This window comes from Venturia canescens, chromosome 8 (assembly GCF_019457755.1).
Source record: "Venturia canescens isolate UGA chromosome 8, ASM1945775v1, whole genome shotgun sequence".
NCBI classification, from domain to species: domain Eukaryota; kingdom Metazoa; phylum Arthropoda; class Insecta; order Hymenoptera; family Ichneumonidae; genus Venturia; species Venturia canescens.
Window position 1 is genome coordinate 10,719,444 of NC_057428.1, and position 15,665 is coordinate 10,735,108.

General features: G+C 40.4%; 2 protein-coding genes across 11 annotated transcripts in view; one reads left to right on the forward strand and one right to left on the reverse strand.

The window, feature by feature from the left end:
- Atg10 (Autophagy-related 10) lies at positions 1–12,054 on the reverse strand. 6 transcript variants are annotated; one of them, XM_043427365.1, is made up of 5 exons: positions 12,037–12,054; positions 6,211–6,398; positions 5,830–6,088; positions 671–839; positions 1–467 (listed from the first exon to the last, which is right to left on the reverse strand). In XM_043427365.1, exons 2-5 carry the CDS (start codon positions 6,316–6,318, stop codon positions 341–343), a joined length of 663 nt encoding a protein of 220 aa, XP_043283300.1. In that variant the 5' UTR covers positions 6,319–6,398; positions 12,037–12,054; the 3' UTR covers positions 1–340. The 6 variants fall into 6 exon arrangements, with proteins under 6 accessions (XP_043283300.1, XP_043283295.1, XP_043283296.1 ...); XM_043427360.1 differs by lacking the exon at positions 12,037–12,054 and adding an exon at positions 9,942–10,080; XM_043427361.1 differs by lacking the exon at positions 12,037–12,054 and adding an exon at positions 9,199–9,318.
- Positions 10,262–15,665, forward strand: part of Ssdp (Sequence-specific single-stranded DNA-binding protein) — a 24,866-nt gene continuing 19,462 nt past the window's right edge. For all 5 annotated transcript variants that reach the window (XM_043427354.1, XM_043427355.1, XM_043427357.1 and 2 more), the window contains exons 1-5: positions 10,262–10,753; positions 13,779–13,851; positions 14,656–14,717; positions 14,961–15,045; positions 15,210–15,251. In XM_043427354.1, the coding sequence (XP_043283289.1) occupies positions 10,698–10,753; positions 13,779–13,851; positions 14,656–14,717; positions 14,961–15,045; positions 15,210–15,251 (318 nt within the window). In that variant the 5' untranslated portion in view covers positions 10,262–10,697. The remainder of the gene's footprint in view (positions 10,754–13,778; positions 13,852–14,655; positions 14,718–14,960; positions 15,046–15,209; positions 15,252–15,665) is intronic.

The window sequence follows — 15,665 nt, forward strand, 5'->3', positions numbered from 1 at the left end:
TGATTTTTATGAAGTTTTATTCGCAGTTATAAAGATAATTTGTACACGACGGATAAACTGCCATGGGATATTGGATGAGACGTCGAGAAGCCCGCGCCCAATTAGTATCCCAAATGTCGAGCTACATCGATCGGTTTGACCAGGCCACACACCATAGCTCCATTTCTCTTTTTCTTTCTCTCTTCCCCTGCTCTCGTCATCGGTGTCTCCCGATTAGCCATTGAATTTTCAATAATTCCGATAAAACTCGAGTGGAGTCGTAAAACAATTTCATTAGACGCTCGTAGCGCAGCCGCAGAATTTCCAGAACCTCCATCTGGAAGAGCAATTAATTTGAGTGCTAATTGATCGATGGATCGGTTCCCAGCGAGTTTTTCCTTCTGGTCAACTCGAAATATTTCAAACTCAATTTGAGATTCAACGCAGCTGGCGATACGGCGCTGAGCCAGCTCGCGAGTTTGTTGGTGCTGGAAAAGAAAGAAAAAATATGAGGCTGCGAATTTTGCCCGAGGAAAACGCTATCGAAAATTCCCTTTTCTTGCTACTCGAGCATTTTTCTGTCGACGGTCGACAAGAATTATTAATTCCAGTGACGAAAGCTTCTGACGTTCCTGCTGGGACTGGTCAACCGATCCAAGCCTTGCGCACGTCGGTAAGGTAGTTTCCTCACCTCTCGCACATGCTGCTCAACAGTTCTTGGGACTTGCAGGGATGAAGGTACAAAAAAGTAGTGCCAACGATCGGATGAATCGCTTGGGAGAGTTCGTCGTAGCCGAGAGTATCACGAGGAATCGCACGTTGAGCTTTCGTCACGCTGATTTGGTTCACTCCCGGAAAATCTGCACAAAAGAGAATCGAAATTTTAATGTTAACTTCGTCGTCGCACTCCGTCACAGAAAAATCAAAGCCTCCGCATGCAAACGTCAAAGATAAACATTCGCAAAAATTCGTTCAACCGGCAAACCCGGAGTGTCGAAATCACCGTTAGAGTAATAAAACTAGGGACAACCTCGAATATCCCTGAAACGTTTACCGTCAGAAATTGACATTTTCATGAAAATAAATATTGCAGTTCCAACGTGCAAGAGATTTTATGGGATTTTTATGAAAATTTTTACCCTCCACTGTCAAAATTTTTCAAACAAAAATTTCAAAGCATTCGACCTCGTCCCCGGTTTCTATTCCTGTAAAGTTTTTTTCGTCGGTTTTCGAATGACAGAAGCGATCCGAACGCAGGAAAAAAAATAGTCGTTTGTGGAAGAGCCAGTTTTCCTCGTTAAAAAAGATTTTCTTTGAGCAGAGTTCAATTGAATTTTGAGATTCTAGAAAAAAAATGTTCATTGAAATGCGCGAGGACGAATATGAAAAAAAAAAAAATGTTTACAGACTTTCGCATGAAATAAAATAGACTCTGGCATCGAGTCTGAAAAAAACGGTGCACAAGTAATTTCTGGGACGAAAGGAGCGCGAGTAGTCGTGGCTGAATGGAGGATGAGAGAGCTGGAAGTTTGAGAAGTGAAGATGAGAAGGTTCGAGGAAAAAAATAGTAACGAGGAGAGAAAAATGAAATCTCTGAGAATTCAGTTGCCGCCGTTGATTTCTGTTCTCCCGCGGTGAATACGCTCGCGAAGGCGATGCACCTTTTGTCTTGGCACAGAGATATACATAAAATTTGAGGTACACCAACACAAAAGACACACATTGAAAGAGTGGCGCGTTCGTTCGAGCAGCCCCGAACTGTGAGGCTCTCTTTTCCGTTTCCGGTTTTTCTCCCCTCACCCTTCACACTCTCTTACAAGCGGCATGCCCGCGGGCCGAATTACACAAGCGTGTATCATGCACGTACACACGAAGAATAAAGTGCAGACGCTAAATACACTCGGATTTATGGCGAGGTGTATTATATACGAGAATTCTGAACGAACAGTCCAACATCTTAGCCCAGTTCGAGGATGAGCGTGCACGACACAATCGATAAAGAGGAACAATCAGCACTACTGGGCCGCTCTCTCTCTCTCTCTCTGGAGAGCGGATTAAGGTCTAGTGGCGATCAGACGCCAATTCGAAAAAGTCTCTCCGGGACTGCTGCTGCTTCTTTCTTTCTCACTTTCTCACTTTTTGTCTGCCCCACCGTTCCGTGGTGTCTCACTGTCGAATTGTTACATCAAATTTGTCGATTTTCTTATGCGACGAAACTCGAGTTTTTAACCTTCAATTTCACACGATTCTCTACAACTTTAATCTCTCGAACTGGGACGTTAAAACTGAAGTTTTCGACGACAACGTTCGTGACAGTTGTGTACGCAGCCAGGAGCTCGAGCTTCGAACTTGACTCGGGGAAGGATGAAATTTTGTAATATGATTTTTGGACGTTTTTCGGAGGCCGAGACTGACAGGAATTCTTCAATATTTCGTCGATCATATTTTTAAAGGATTCGAATCGTGGCTTTAGAACGGGTAATAAATTCCTTGTTCTACGTCAGCAATAATCATTTTAATAATGATTTCTGCGTTTTGAAGCTGGAGGAATTCGGGAGGATAGACGAAAATTGTAAATTATTGACAACTCATGACTCGGTCGATAACTTACCATCGGATTCTACCTGTGCGTCGGAACTCCGACGTTCGCGTTACTTACGGCGAAAAAGTCAATTGTCTCACAGTGCTTTTGACACGATGCTCAGGACATTCGTATCCAATGAAGTGAAAGAGATTGATGGAGGGAGAAAGTCTTGGGTGATTTCAAGTTCAGCCGAGAGAGCGCCGGGATTTTCACTGGAAGACTTGGCAACACGATTTATTGAGGATAAGAAGGGATTCTCTTGATTCAGGGTAAAACAGAACGCTCGAGATACGGCAGACGGATCGACTCTCTACTGAAGTATTAAAAATCATTTGACGTAATTTAGCTTCGGTGTAGTATTTTTGAGTGATTTTTATGTACACGGTAAAACTAGCATTCACGATATTTCACGAAATAACAAAAAATTTTTAGACAAATTTTAGATTCGAGACCTAAAATTTCCTCGAAGGATGATGGGCTTGTCGATTTTCATGCTAATTGTAATTTTTTTTTTTAATTAGATTAATAAAAATGGAAAGGTGCCAATTTTATCGAAAATCGTATAGTTTTCATCATTTCCATTGTACAATATATTTAGCCAGCTTTTCTCAATCATATACGCACGGAGAGACTTTTATAGCAAAAATTATTATGTTTTTATAGTGTAAAACGTCGGACCATATCGATATTATAATAATAATCGCTACAGAGTGTGTCAAATAATGCAAAAGTTTGGGGAACCATTGCCACAGTCCATAAGAAATAACGCGCTGTACTATATCAAAAATCAACACCGAGCGAATTTTTATTAAAAACATAGTAAATAATGAAACGATTTGATAAAAATTTAGGAGATCGTTTCTCTGTGCTATACGAAAAATTGCATAGTTTCGTGTTTTCCTTTTTACCGCACTGAATTTTGCTCGATAACACAGCAAAATTCATGCGCCCACCAATTATTATATGAGGCGTTGCGAGTATACACATGAAAATAAACTAGTGGCCCATAGTAAAATTTCAAGCAATCGCTTCGTTCATAAGCGGACTTTGTCAAGTAAATCTTTGTCGAAAAGAAAATTTATTTCTTTTTGGACGGTGCGAGTCAACGATACAAAAATTTTCAACATTTCACCAATTTGTCCAGTCCAATTCACCAATTTTTAATAACATTTCACCAAAGACACGAGTGACACTCGGATATCGATACGTCGTTCGACGTAAGATTGTCACAGACCTAAATTTTGCCTGTCGTGCATAGTAAAACTTGAGAGAACTGCTTTCGGCATCAAAATTACAATGCACTTTGGTGAAATGTAATAGAATAGTGACATCCAACAGCGCTGCTACAAAACATGGCAAATTTTTCTATGTATTCATCCGAAATATTCGTATAAAAGGGTGGGGTTCAATATGTCAAATAACTGAATTGTAGAACGGTCGATATTTCGAAATTTTAAAAGTTGTGATATCAGTTTGGAGAAAAATAAGTAATTCGAAATTCTTATTCCCGATCGACTATTCAGCTGATAGCGTGTTTAATCAAAAATTCCTTCTTTGAATCCTTCGTATTTACCCGAAAATATATATTTCAATAGTTTTCATTTCGAATGCAATTTTAACAGACCATCCGAATGTCAAAAGTTCATATTTTCGAATTCAAAATGGAGAGTTATTGTTTTACAGACAGACCAGAATATAGAGTAGCAAAAAATCGAAAGTGAATTTTTCGAGCCTATAAAACTTAGATATGCGGAATAGCGATAGCTCGAAAAGGCGAAAGTCAAAATGGCGATGTTTAAAATTGGAGATCACCGGTCTGAGTAAGTGAGTGAGTGAGACGCGTGTATTTGGAGCTCCGCTGCATTTCTTTATTTTGGTCGATCGATTTTCTAACGATTCGCTATTTTGACTGTTCGTCGACTTTTTGGTGTTTCAGTATTTCAACCTCAGTAATATTTAGTCTTTCGTTATTATATTTTCAAAATTGTGAATTTTCACAGTATCGCTGACTGTAGTAATTTATGAATCGAAAGAGTGATAGTCGAATTTTTGAAAAATCGATATTTTAGTCATCGTCCTGTGGGCGATCGTTACATTCTATTTTCGATGTAAACGTGCTTCGAACCTTGCAGTTTCTGCTTTATTTATTTTCGGCATTCAAAGCTCTAGTCGAATCTATTTGTCTTCGAAATTTTAGTCATTCCAACATTTGATCCCCACCCCTTCAAACGTCTCTCCGTGTATCTTTCTTTTGAGCCGTGAGATGAAATAGGCTATTTTACACCATGTAAAAAAATATATAAAAATGCATGTTTATGATAGATTTCGAAAAAGTAAACGAGAAACGTCAATATTTATTCATAAAAATGCAATGTAAATGTTTATAATGCAATTTTAAAAATCGTCCTTTTTCAAATGTCTAAAACGCCATCCGCCATATTGGATTCCAACGTGACGTCACTCCGATAGTAAACAATCTAGATTCTTATCGCGCGTTCTGTGTTATTTTGAAATTTTACAAGTTATTATGTACGTTTGTGGACTTTTATCATTAATTTTATTAAAAACGCATCATGGAAGACGGTTTTGTGAAAGCAAAAAGTACAAATCTACCAATGATAAATATGTTGATGGTGGCGATGAATCCACAATTTTTGTGGCATTTTTACACTTGTATTATCACTTTCAGGAACGAGAGACACCAATGATATCAAGAAACTCGGTAGAGTCGTCTCGGGTACTATTATAACTCATTATATTCACAAATCTTGTTACTTGGTCTTTCGCAATCGTATTGTTTACTAACGGAGTGACGTCACAAACCGAAACAACATGGCGGCTAGCGTTTCCGCGCGAAAATTGAAAATTATAAATAAAAAATAGTTTTTAAGACACTTTTCGGTCTTATAAAATTTAAATAAAAATTCCACTGGTTTATTACGATCTCAGGATTATTTTGAAAGAGTTTTCAAAAAAAGGTGTAATATTCTATTGTATAGAAATTTACGTACGTGCACGAAAGTAAGGAAAAAATATTTTCGCATTGAAAAAGTGACAAAAAATCGTAAAACGATTGCAACTTGGAGTGAAAAGGTAGTCGATCGTCGACCTTAGTTTCAATAGCTTAAAATTTTAAAGAATCGGAAGTTACGCCACCAACAAAGAGGAATCGATAATTTTTCGAGGTACTTTTGGCACGAGATAAGACTCGATTTATCTCCGGCAAATGACGAACGGATATATTAAATTTTTGAAAATAAACTTGCCGGAAAACCAAGCGTTGAAGTAAATAACCGGAACTCCATAGCTCATGTGCCACAAAACGTGATGTTCCGTCACGAGAGGTTGCTCAGTTTGGCAAGTAGCTTCGTACGGGTCACCTTCAACTTCTCTCTCCATGAATTCGTCGCTTCCCATTGCTTTCTTAACGTTTATTTTGGCATCGATTTCCGGAAATTCTTCCAAATAATCGCACGGTACGAACGTTTTTATTTGTCGATACAAATAAGCCTCGCCAGGAATCGACTGGTGTCAAAATTTCACATATAAATCAACCTTTTGTTTTTCAATCGAACTCGGATCGACTATATTTTGTGGAAATTTTATTCAGGCACGTATATATGTGCTATATCGATCGTAGCGCATACCTTTTCTCCTCGGAGCTCCCAACCGTCAGATATTTCGTCAGACACGCGAACAAAACTTTCTGCATTTTCTACGAACTCTTCCCAACTCATTGTCCCCGGACCATCCATGTCGATTATTTTATTTCCACATGTTTCTCTCCTCCAAAGTGCTACTCAGTTTCGAACCTTTCAATGGATTTCTGATATTCCTGAAACAAAATAAAATTCCGAGAAAGAAAATACACGTGCGCATGAATATTCGATGGAAACCGCTTGAGGCACTTTTGTCGCAGAAAAAAGTCTCAATTTTCGAGGACCCACTCAGCATCGGCGAATAAAGCAGTTTGCGTTCGAGTCTGTTCGACAGAATTGACGGGCGTTTCATAATTGAGATATTTGTTGTCAAGCATTCGGTGATTTGACGTGCGTGAGGAGCGCAGGAATTTCGCATTTTTCCCTGTATCGTAAAAACTGCCGTGCACACTCTGTATTATATTCTTGACGAAAAATACGTGGCCGATGAGCAAAAGTAGAGAAATTTTATAACCTAATTCAGGAACAATGATAACCGAAATAAAAATATTCATAAAATGTATGGAAAAAGTTGTTTCTTTGGGATTTTCTTTACTTTTTTAAATTTCAGCTGATATTCATTGTTCCATGAATTTTCACACGAGTCATAAAACTTGTCCACACGGCTGCAGCGAGATGACGACCTTAACCCTTGAAGTATCCCCGGGGTCTGGAATACCCAGGGCTAGAAGTTCTCGTCGCGCAAAAGATGCGCAATTTTTTTTCTTAAAATCCGTTACTTTCAACTTGTCAACAGTTCAGCGACGCTGGGGGCATCGCGACCCTGTGTAATTTTCACGTTGCTATGCGGAACTTTAAGGGATAAAGAATCGAATTTAGAGACGAATATCGTCCATGCGAATTCATCTCGAAGTACTTATTTTTGCTTTGAATTTGTTGTGAAATGGTTCGTAACGATATAGAATTCAGTACGAGACTGTAAAATTAGTATACGGATAAGTGATGAGCTCTTTTTATTTATCAATATTCGATAGACATAGGAATTTATGTGTCCGTATATACATATATGCTGAATACAAGGACGGCTCCGTTTCATAATAAAAATGAAAAAGGGGACGCTGTTCACCTGGTAGAACAGCCAGAACGTCTCCCTATCCGACCCCTTCGTCGTACTCGTCAATTGTCGGCTATTTCACCTCGGCATTATTCGGTCACGTTCGACAGGCTTCGGTCTCTTCCCTTCTCTCGCGGCCCGCCCCCCACTGCCGACTTTTCTTGTGACCGTGTGTCACACGTTCGTGTGCGCGCGTTCGTATCTTTTTATTTGTACGCGTCGGTGCAGTCGCGTGGGTCATCGATGCGCGTGTATGTCTTCAGTTTTCCAGCCAATCGTATTTCACGCTGCATCGCAGGAACGTAGAGATCTTGGGTTCCTCCGCAAAATGCGATTACAAAAAAATCTTCAGCGAACTATGTTTTCTCTTTCGAGAAAAAAGAGCCATTTTTTCGACGGCTTTTTTGTGTTGGATTTTGTGGGAAATCAATATTATGTAGAGCAAAATTGAAGCGGAGTTTTCGAAAGAAATGCGTTGTGATAATTCTTCGTAATTTATATTTTTCGCACTGCCGCATGTGCGTATAATATTGGGATTTCGAAACATCGATTTTTTTTTAGCTGTTTTTAAATCCCGTTTCCACGTTCGCATAATTTAATGATTGACGAGCTTATTCGTTTCAGCTTCTAATACACCGAGTACATATTCGAAGCTCGTTTTCTTTTCAATTGTGATTTTTGGTTGACGTTCAATGTTGATTGTCAGTTTAATTTTCATCTAATTCAAACGCGATATTGAATTCAGTAGGTACGGCGTTAGTCAAATGAACGCCGAACGCTGTATCTAGTGGAGAAGCGAAATCCAGACGAGAAAAACTGTTCTATCTTTTTTTAAATCGATCGCGGGTAATGAAATGCAGACAGCAAATACGGCTCGCGTTTTTTTCACTCGCGCCCATCGCGACCATTTGCAACTTTCATGAAATTTCATTGATGAAAAGAAAAATCGTTAAAAATAAATCTAAATCTTTTCGATCGTTTTGTCTCATCCAACAATTACATTTATGAATGTGTATCCCCCCTTGCTATACGATTAGTGATTTCACTGCAATTTTGCGTTGCTGAAACAAAAATTCGGAAAACAATTGTTGCAAATTGCGAGATTCACAAAACGAGAATTGCCTCAATTACTGTTTGAATTTCAGTGGAAAACGTACTCGTGTTATCACCGAAAAAAATGAGGATATTAAAATCATAAGATGAAATATATACTTCGATTGAATTCTCGCATCATTTGAAAACATTCACGGGGTGTGAGGGGGGGACGCAGCTCCCCCTGTAATTACTTCCCTGAATCGAGTTGATGGTTGCGCGCGCATGCCAACGCGAGCGTCCTGTACGTGCGCGTCTCTTGGTGAGTAAGCGCGCATGCGCAGGCCTTATACTCTCGTAAATATAGAGAGAGAAAACCAAAACAGAACACGAGTGTCGGCCATATTGTGCGAGTGTGTGCGGTGTCGTCGAACACGTAAATGTAGGATTGCGATGTGCCGTGTGTGCGCGTTCTCGCAACAGGGCAAGTGACCCTGTAGCTCGCGGGAACGATTGTATCGGTGTGCGAGGAGAGAGTGCAAGAAGGATAGAGTGAGGGGTTTCAGGAGCAGAGCGGGGAAAGGAGGTTTATTACGACTATAGGGAGAGAGGCGAGGGAGACGAGAACGCGTCGAGAGGTGTATCGAGGGATTGGGTCGCGTTCAGTGGCGTACCAAGCGGTGAAGAGACGAATTAAAAAGTAAGAGAGACGGACGAAAATTGAGCAGTGAAGTGGAGTTGGTGAGAGAAGGGGAGAGAAGAGAAGAGACGGAGTGAGGCAAAGCGAGTCTCTCGGTGAAGTAAGGTGCGACGGAGTGAAGTAAACGTACTTGATTTCAGTGTTGGTTAATTGTCGAAAAGCCATAGGAATAAAAAGAAAGAACAAAAATCTTCTTTCCGTGAATACCCGTGAGAGTGAATTCAGTTCGTGCTTCAAGAATCGCGAGCCGAAGCCGACTTTACGAACTCGGGGAAAAAAATCGAACGTCTATTAAATTGCGCACACACGCGTATGCGAATAAGTACACAGAGTTGTGTACGTGAAACTAAATCGGGACTCAAATGTGCGAGGTTGACTCAAAAAAACGGAGAATTTGAAATAGATACGGAGATAGAACAGTGAGGAGGATAAGGGTCGAGTTGCGATGAATAAACGTGAATGTTAAGAAAAATAAATATCGTTTATGATAGTAATGTTCTGTTGAATTGCATCGAGAAATCGCGTCGCCGGTAAGAACCGCAAGAGAGCGTTGCGCGTGCGCCCAAAATAAAGAACGGTGTGCGGGTGTGCGAGAAAGAAAGAGAGAGCAAAAGAGACTAAGCTCGTGCGTGCGTGTCCGTGTAAGTGAAATAAAACAGCGTAAACGTCGACGTCGTAGCCGACGTCGTCGTCGTCCTGCGATGACGACGCTCGTCGCCTGTCGTGCGGTCTCGTGTCCGCGAACGAAGCCACGCGGACTTGTCACGATACTCTAGAATCTCAACAATTCGCATCTAATTCTTCTGAAAAAAAAAAAACAACCAATCGGAGAAGTCGGAGGCGCAGTACAAAATAAAAAAATTATCGACGTACCTGGGCCGAGGCGTGATTATTTTTTTCGCGTTTGGTTCAACTCCAACGCGCCGGTTCCGTTATTGAATTCTCCGCTTTTTTTTTTCTTTTCAATTGTTTTTCGTATTCCGACCTTTCTTACTTTCCTCTTCTGTACCCCCGCTCCCTCCTACTATTCGTATTCTCACAGCGGTGGATCTCAAAAATTCGTGATTTTTTTTCACGTTCGAGCATCCGGAGCCTTCAGCTCGTACTCCACCGTAGTTGACTTTTTCCTCTCTTTCTCCCTTTTTATCTTCTCGTTCTTCGCTGCTCCGCGTGTATTGTCCACGCACCATCGGCTAACTCGCGCGAAGCATTCTTACACCTCCTGCCACCCTTCCCCCTCTCCCTCGCCCGCCCGTCCGCCCCCCCTCTCTTCTCTTCCCTTTCCCCCTAACATCACTCGCGTCTTTTCGAGGCGCTCTAGCTTCGAGACTCGGCCAGATCGGCGACGTTTTACACTCGCTATCACCGGCCACAGATACCACGGTTTAGCGCCCAAGGATTAAAGAGAATATACATATATTTATTGTATACATACAGATACATGTGTGTGCACTCGGTTTGTGCATAAATATTCCTATAAATATATGGTCAAAATATACATATACATGTGCTTCAAACGTTGAACCGCGGATAAGTGATAAAACGCGATATTTCAACGGTGCGGAGAAGAAATAAAAAAAATACAACTTTGGTGACGAGGCTCTCTTGTCCGCGAAGTAATCTGCGGCTATGTACGCTAAGGGAAAAGCGTCGGCTGTACCTTCGGATGGTCAAGCCAGAGAAAAGTACGTATATTTTCTTGCAATCATAATATTTCGAGAATTACAGTCTAACCAGTTATCAATTCGCATTATCTTCTTGCCGAATCTACCACATGTCAGTTATACTAATTTTTCGACAAATTTATAACGAGAAGCTCCTGCGTTAAATCTCGTGTTTACATGCTTTCGGTGACTATATACAAGAATGGCTGCTACCAGCGTTTATTTCGTGTTGTCGCTTTGCTCGGGGTATCGATCTATCGATTTACAAAAATAGTCACTCACTGTTCCAAGACTTTAGAAAACGTTGGGGTTCCGAAAAGCATGCGATCTACGAATTCGTGATCGCGACGGTTGACAGCTCATTGACGCGAGGATTTTTTTTTCATCTCCGCATAACCGGAATATTTAACGTTTCCGAGAAAAATTGATGAGAATTTTGAGACTGGATGCAAAAGGGTTCGTGGAAGGTTTTTCTCTTCTTGACAGTCAAACGTCAAAATCACATGGAAACAAGAGAATCTAGAGAAATTTTACAGACTTCAAGTTATCATTTAGACTGCATGCGAGTAAATCCTTAAAATTACATCATTCGATCAGTAATCGATCAATCGGTCTCTCTCGATGGATCGAATTGACGTTTGTGATGATATTCGTTAAAAAAATTGAGCTGTGCTCGACCCGCGTCCGTGAGGCCGCAGGTGCGGATCATTATTCACGTTCGCGAACCTTGGAGAGCGCCGGCAATTTCGAAAAACCCGGGGCCGAACGTGCTGTCACATTAACCGCAAAAAGTCGAGTGACAGAATCGCTTGAAAAAAGTTTGAAAAAATCGATAGAATGTTTGAGCGACCGAATGAGCATTGTCGTATCGAGAACATGCCACGAAACATAAAGTTCGGGTTCTCAAATCGCAGAGATCGCGAGTCCCGAGGAATCGAGAGGACTTTTGTGAATCCAGTGTCCCCACAAAGTAATGATAATTCCAAACGAAATAGTCCCGACCCCGCGATTAAATATTCCCCCAAATTCAACGAAAGTGTGCCACGGTCGTTATAAATAGTCCGTAAATACGTAAAACAATGTGCCCGAGAATCCATGCACACGAGACTACCAACTATCCACACAAAAACAAACGCACTCACGCATTCGCCAAGTTATGCTCAATAGGAATGAAAATAGGCGTCGAAAAACGAACTTTCTCGTCATCTCGTCCGTTTCTTCGTATTATCGCGTATCCGTACCAACGTACCGAGAGCCATAAGCGACCGTTTCGTTTGTACACATACCCACCGGTTAATACACACCTTCCTCGTCCATTCGCGTCCAAGTGTGCCTCTGCGTACATGCACGGCTATGTAAAACACAGTGTCGGACCAGTGTGCGGTACTGTCAGTCACGTAAATACACACGTGACGTCTAAACGTCGAAATGAGAACCCCTGGCTACGTTCCAGAATCACACGCGACACAACACACACTGCACACTACGAGAGCAGAGAGACGAACGAGTAGAAGAAGCAGAAGAACACGAGGAAGACGGGAGAACTATACGTGTCTACCTACACCCTAAAACCTTCCTTCTTCCAAGATTATTCTTCTCTCTCTCTCTCTCTCTCTCTCTCTCTCTTCGTCTCTCGTCACTGTTTTCGTCTCTTCACCTTCGTCGTCCTCTTCCTACCGAACGTACACGCTCTCGCTCGATCCGTTCCTACATCCGTGTTATACGGTCGTATGTGCGATACATATAAACATAGGCTTATGTATTTATATTTTTTACTTTGTTTTACATGATTTTACGTGCCCTTACGTGCTAAGCAACTTGGGCTTGCCTCTCTCCCCGTGTTTATACCCCTTTATCACTGTGCTCTCCTCCTCTCCGTGTGTACGCGTTTTTCTATATAGTTACAATTATACGTGTATTCACTTGTACCACTCACACTTGTACGACTCGAGGGATACACACAAAGAGCAACCATTCTTCTCGTTCGAGCGGGATATTCCGTTAGAAATAACGCCGGGTCGTTGACACGATGCCGATTAATGCATCTCAAGCAGAGCGGAAATAATCGAATGTACACTGTGAGAAACAAGAGCTCGCGTACACCAGTCCATGTACGAAGGTGTTTTTGGAAATTGTGCCTTCTCGATTGGCCTGGAAACAGGATTGGCACGACGCTGAAGTTCGCAACGTTGGGGTCCAACGAAATTTACGAAAATAACATTTACATTCGCTCATTTTTTGTTTCACGAATCGTTGGTGAAGATTGAAAAACTACGAATTGCAAATTAGGCAGGTTGCAGAATTGGAGAATTACTGGAATTATTGGAGAGTTTTTTTACATCATTTCGTTGGACTCCGACGTTGCAAACTTTAGCAAAACGCGCAGGAGGAAGGGGGAACATTTTTTTGTTGAGCTCCACGTTTTCGATCGTTTTTCTCTGGGTTCTTCGTTTTGGCAGTCTTGTGGAGCTTCGGATTCCGTGGCTTTCGTATCTTCTTGGGGGCTCGTGCAGTTCGCGCGCTTCTTTTTAGTTTGAGGGCGCTAAAAAGTTGGTTTTGCGTCAATGAGGGTCTCCTGAAATTTCGTTACCTCGGTAAATTGGGGAAGATTGTTGGTAAAATGATTTGGAAGTGTTTCGAAGGATGAAGCAACTCGATAAAACGTTTTTGGAAAGATTTTGTGGCGAAAAAGTTGACCGTTCGATGATTCGGTACATTTCAGTCGCCTGAAAAAGTTTGTGTTCACTTGCAGGACGTGAGAATCTTATGAAATCTGACGAATTTCATCGCAATGTATTTTAGGAGCAAAGACGCTTTTCCAACTGGGTTGAGAGCTCGCCAATTTTCACGATTGTGAAAATCGTTCTATCGAATTTTCACTTTTTTCATTCGCTTTCCGAAATTCACGATCATTTGAGCTCGATGAAACAAGAAAGAACAAACAAAACGAGGAGGGAACGCTCATTGCTTCATGCTCACGAAAAAAATTGAGGAAGATTGCACAACGTGCGTTTCCAATATTGCAACAGCACTGTTTGCGTTTCAGATTGGCACTTTACGTTTACGAGTATCTGCTTCACGTTGGAGCACAAAAAGCAGCCCAAACATTCCTGTCAGAGGTAATTCCATCGTAATTATATATTTTTCGATTCTTTTTCTCGTTATTTTCGAATAATGCTTTTTTTCGACCAGTTTAGGGTCCTTGACATTTGGTTCACGTTTCTTTCAAGCTTGCAAAGATGTTACGCACTTTTTTTGACCAGGGTGTCTAACGACCTGAAAAGTCATGAAAATTCTTAAATGTCATGAAATTACACTCGGACCTGAAAAAATCATTAAATGTCATGAAAAATGACCAAACAACCTGATTTTTAAAGATCTCTGCAACGCTCATTGTCATTGTCGATTTTTTGGTTTTCTTCAACATGATTTCAAAATTCGCGGGGTGCCGACAATGCCTGGTTCGTCAATACTCATCATCGATATAAAAACGAATATCGAATGAATAGTTTGTAAGAAAAAAAGATTCTTTATTTCAAAATAAAATATCATTTCTTTGTTATTTTTATTGAATTTTTTTATAATTAAAAGATGAATAAAAAGTATCAGAACCATAAGAAAAGTCATGAAAAATTCCTGTTCCTTGACTTAAAAAGCCTTAAAAGTCATGAAATTTCTGTTCTGGTCAAAATTAGACACCCTGTTGACGAATTTGGAAAATTTTCGAGTAGCACCGAATTCGTCTTTTTTTCTTTCCTATAAGTATTTGCTAAATTTACAGAATAATTGAAGCTCGTTTTATTCGATATTTCAAAGTTTTTTAATTTTACTCGAATCAGTTTTCTTCACTTCCATTGTACTCGATAATATTTTGATATTTTCTTGCATTTCGCTGTATGGAAAACTGAATTTTATTTCTACAGATCCGATGGGAGAAAAACATAACTTTGGGCGAGCCACCTGGGTTTCTACATTCGTGGTGGTGGTGAGTTGATCTTTTTTTACAAATCCATCATTTGGGAAGCAATTACCGTATCGTGTACGACGTTAGAAGAGAAATTTGGCGATAAATTCGATGAGGAAAACCTAATTTTCAGTAAAGCCTCGTTGAGTCGTTTGGTAATAATAAAATTTCGAAAAATTTCATTCTTAAAATTCGCACTGTCCAATAAAATATAAAAAAAGTGAAATAAATTCTGATATTTCGTCGATCCGCGTGTGTTTTCAGTGTTTTCTGGGATTTGTATTGCGCAGCACCGGAAAGACGTGATTCTTGTGATCACAGCAGCGAAGCCAAAGCTTTCCACGACTACGTAAGTATCTGCTTGGTGCATACACAGGAAAAACAGAGGTTGCGAAAACAGATGAAACGCAATGAAAAATCATTCATTCGCAAATTCAATTGAATCGCTACGCTCGATCCGAACCGGTTGATAAAATCATTCAACGTCCGATTAAAATGATGCTTTTCTCACAGGGATTCGTGAACAGCGGATACGGCGTTAATGGTATTACACACGTAAGTATAAACTCGAGAATGAAGATCTCGACGTGTTTCTCTTTAGCCTTCCATTCGTATTCATTCCCATTTGGAAATTCTAACGAAAATACTTGTTGAATAAAATCTCATAGAGTGGGAAAAAAGGGAAATACTCCTATATAAAGATCGATCCCGAACTAGAAAGAGAATGGAATATTCGAATTTTTGTTACTTCGATTCTAATCACGTGGAATTTTTGTCACAATAGGTTATTACACCTTTTTTTGAAAATTGTTTTAAAATAATCCTGAGATCGTAATAAATCAGTAAAATTTTTATTTCAATTTTATAACACTGAAAACTGTCTTGAAAACAATTTTTTATTTATGATTTTCAATTTTCGCGCGGAAACGCTAGCCGCCGTGTTGCTTCGGTTTGTGACGTCACTCCGTT

Coding starts and splice junctions, on each gene's coding strand:
- Atg10 (XM_043427365.1), bottom strand. CDS start 6,318: ATGGATGGTCCGGGGACAATGAGTTGGGAAGAGTTCGTAGAAAATGCA. Junction 6,089..6,210: donor GGGAGCTCCGAGGAGAAAAG/GTATGCGCTACG, acceptor TTTTGACACCAG/TCGATTCCTGGCGAGGCTTA. Junction 468..670: donor TTGAGCAGCATGTGCGAGAG/GTGAGGAAACTA, acceptor TTTCTTTTCCAG/CACCAACAAACTCGCGAGCT.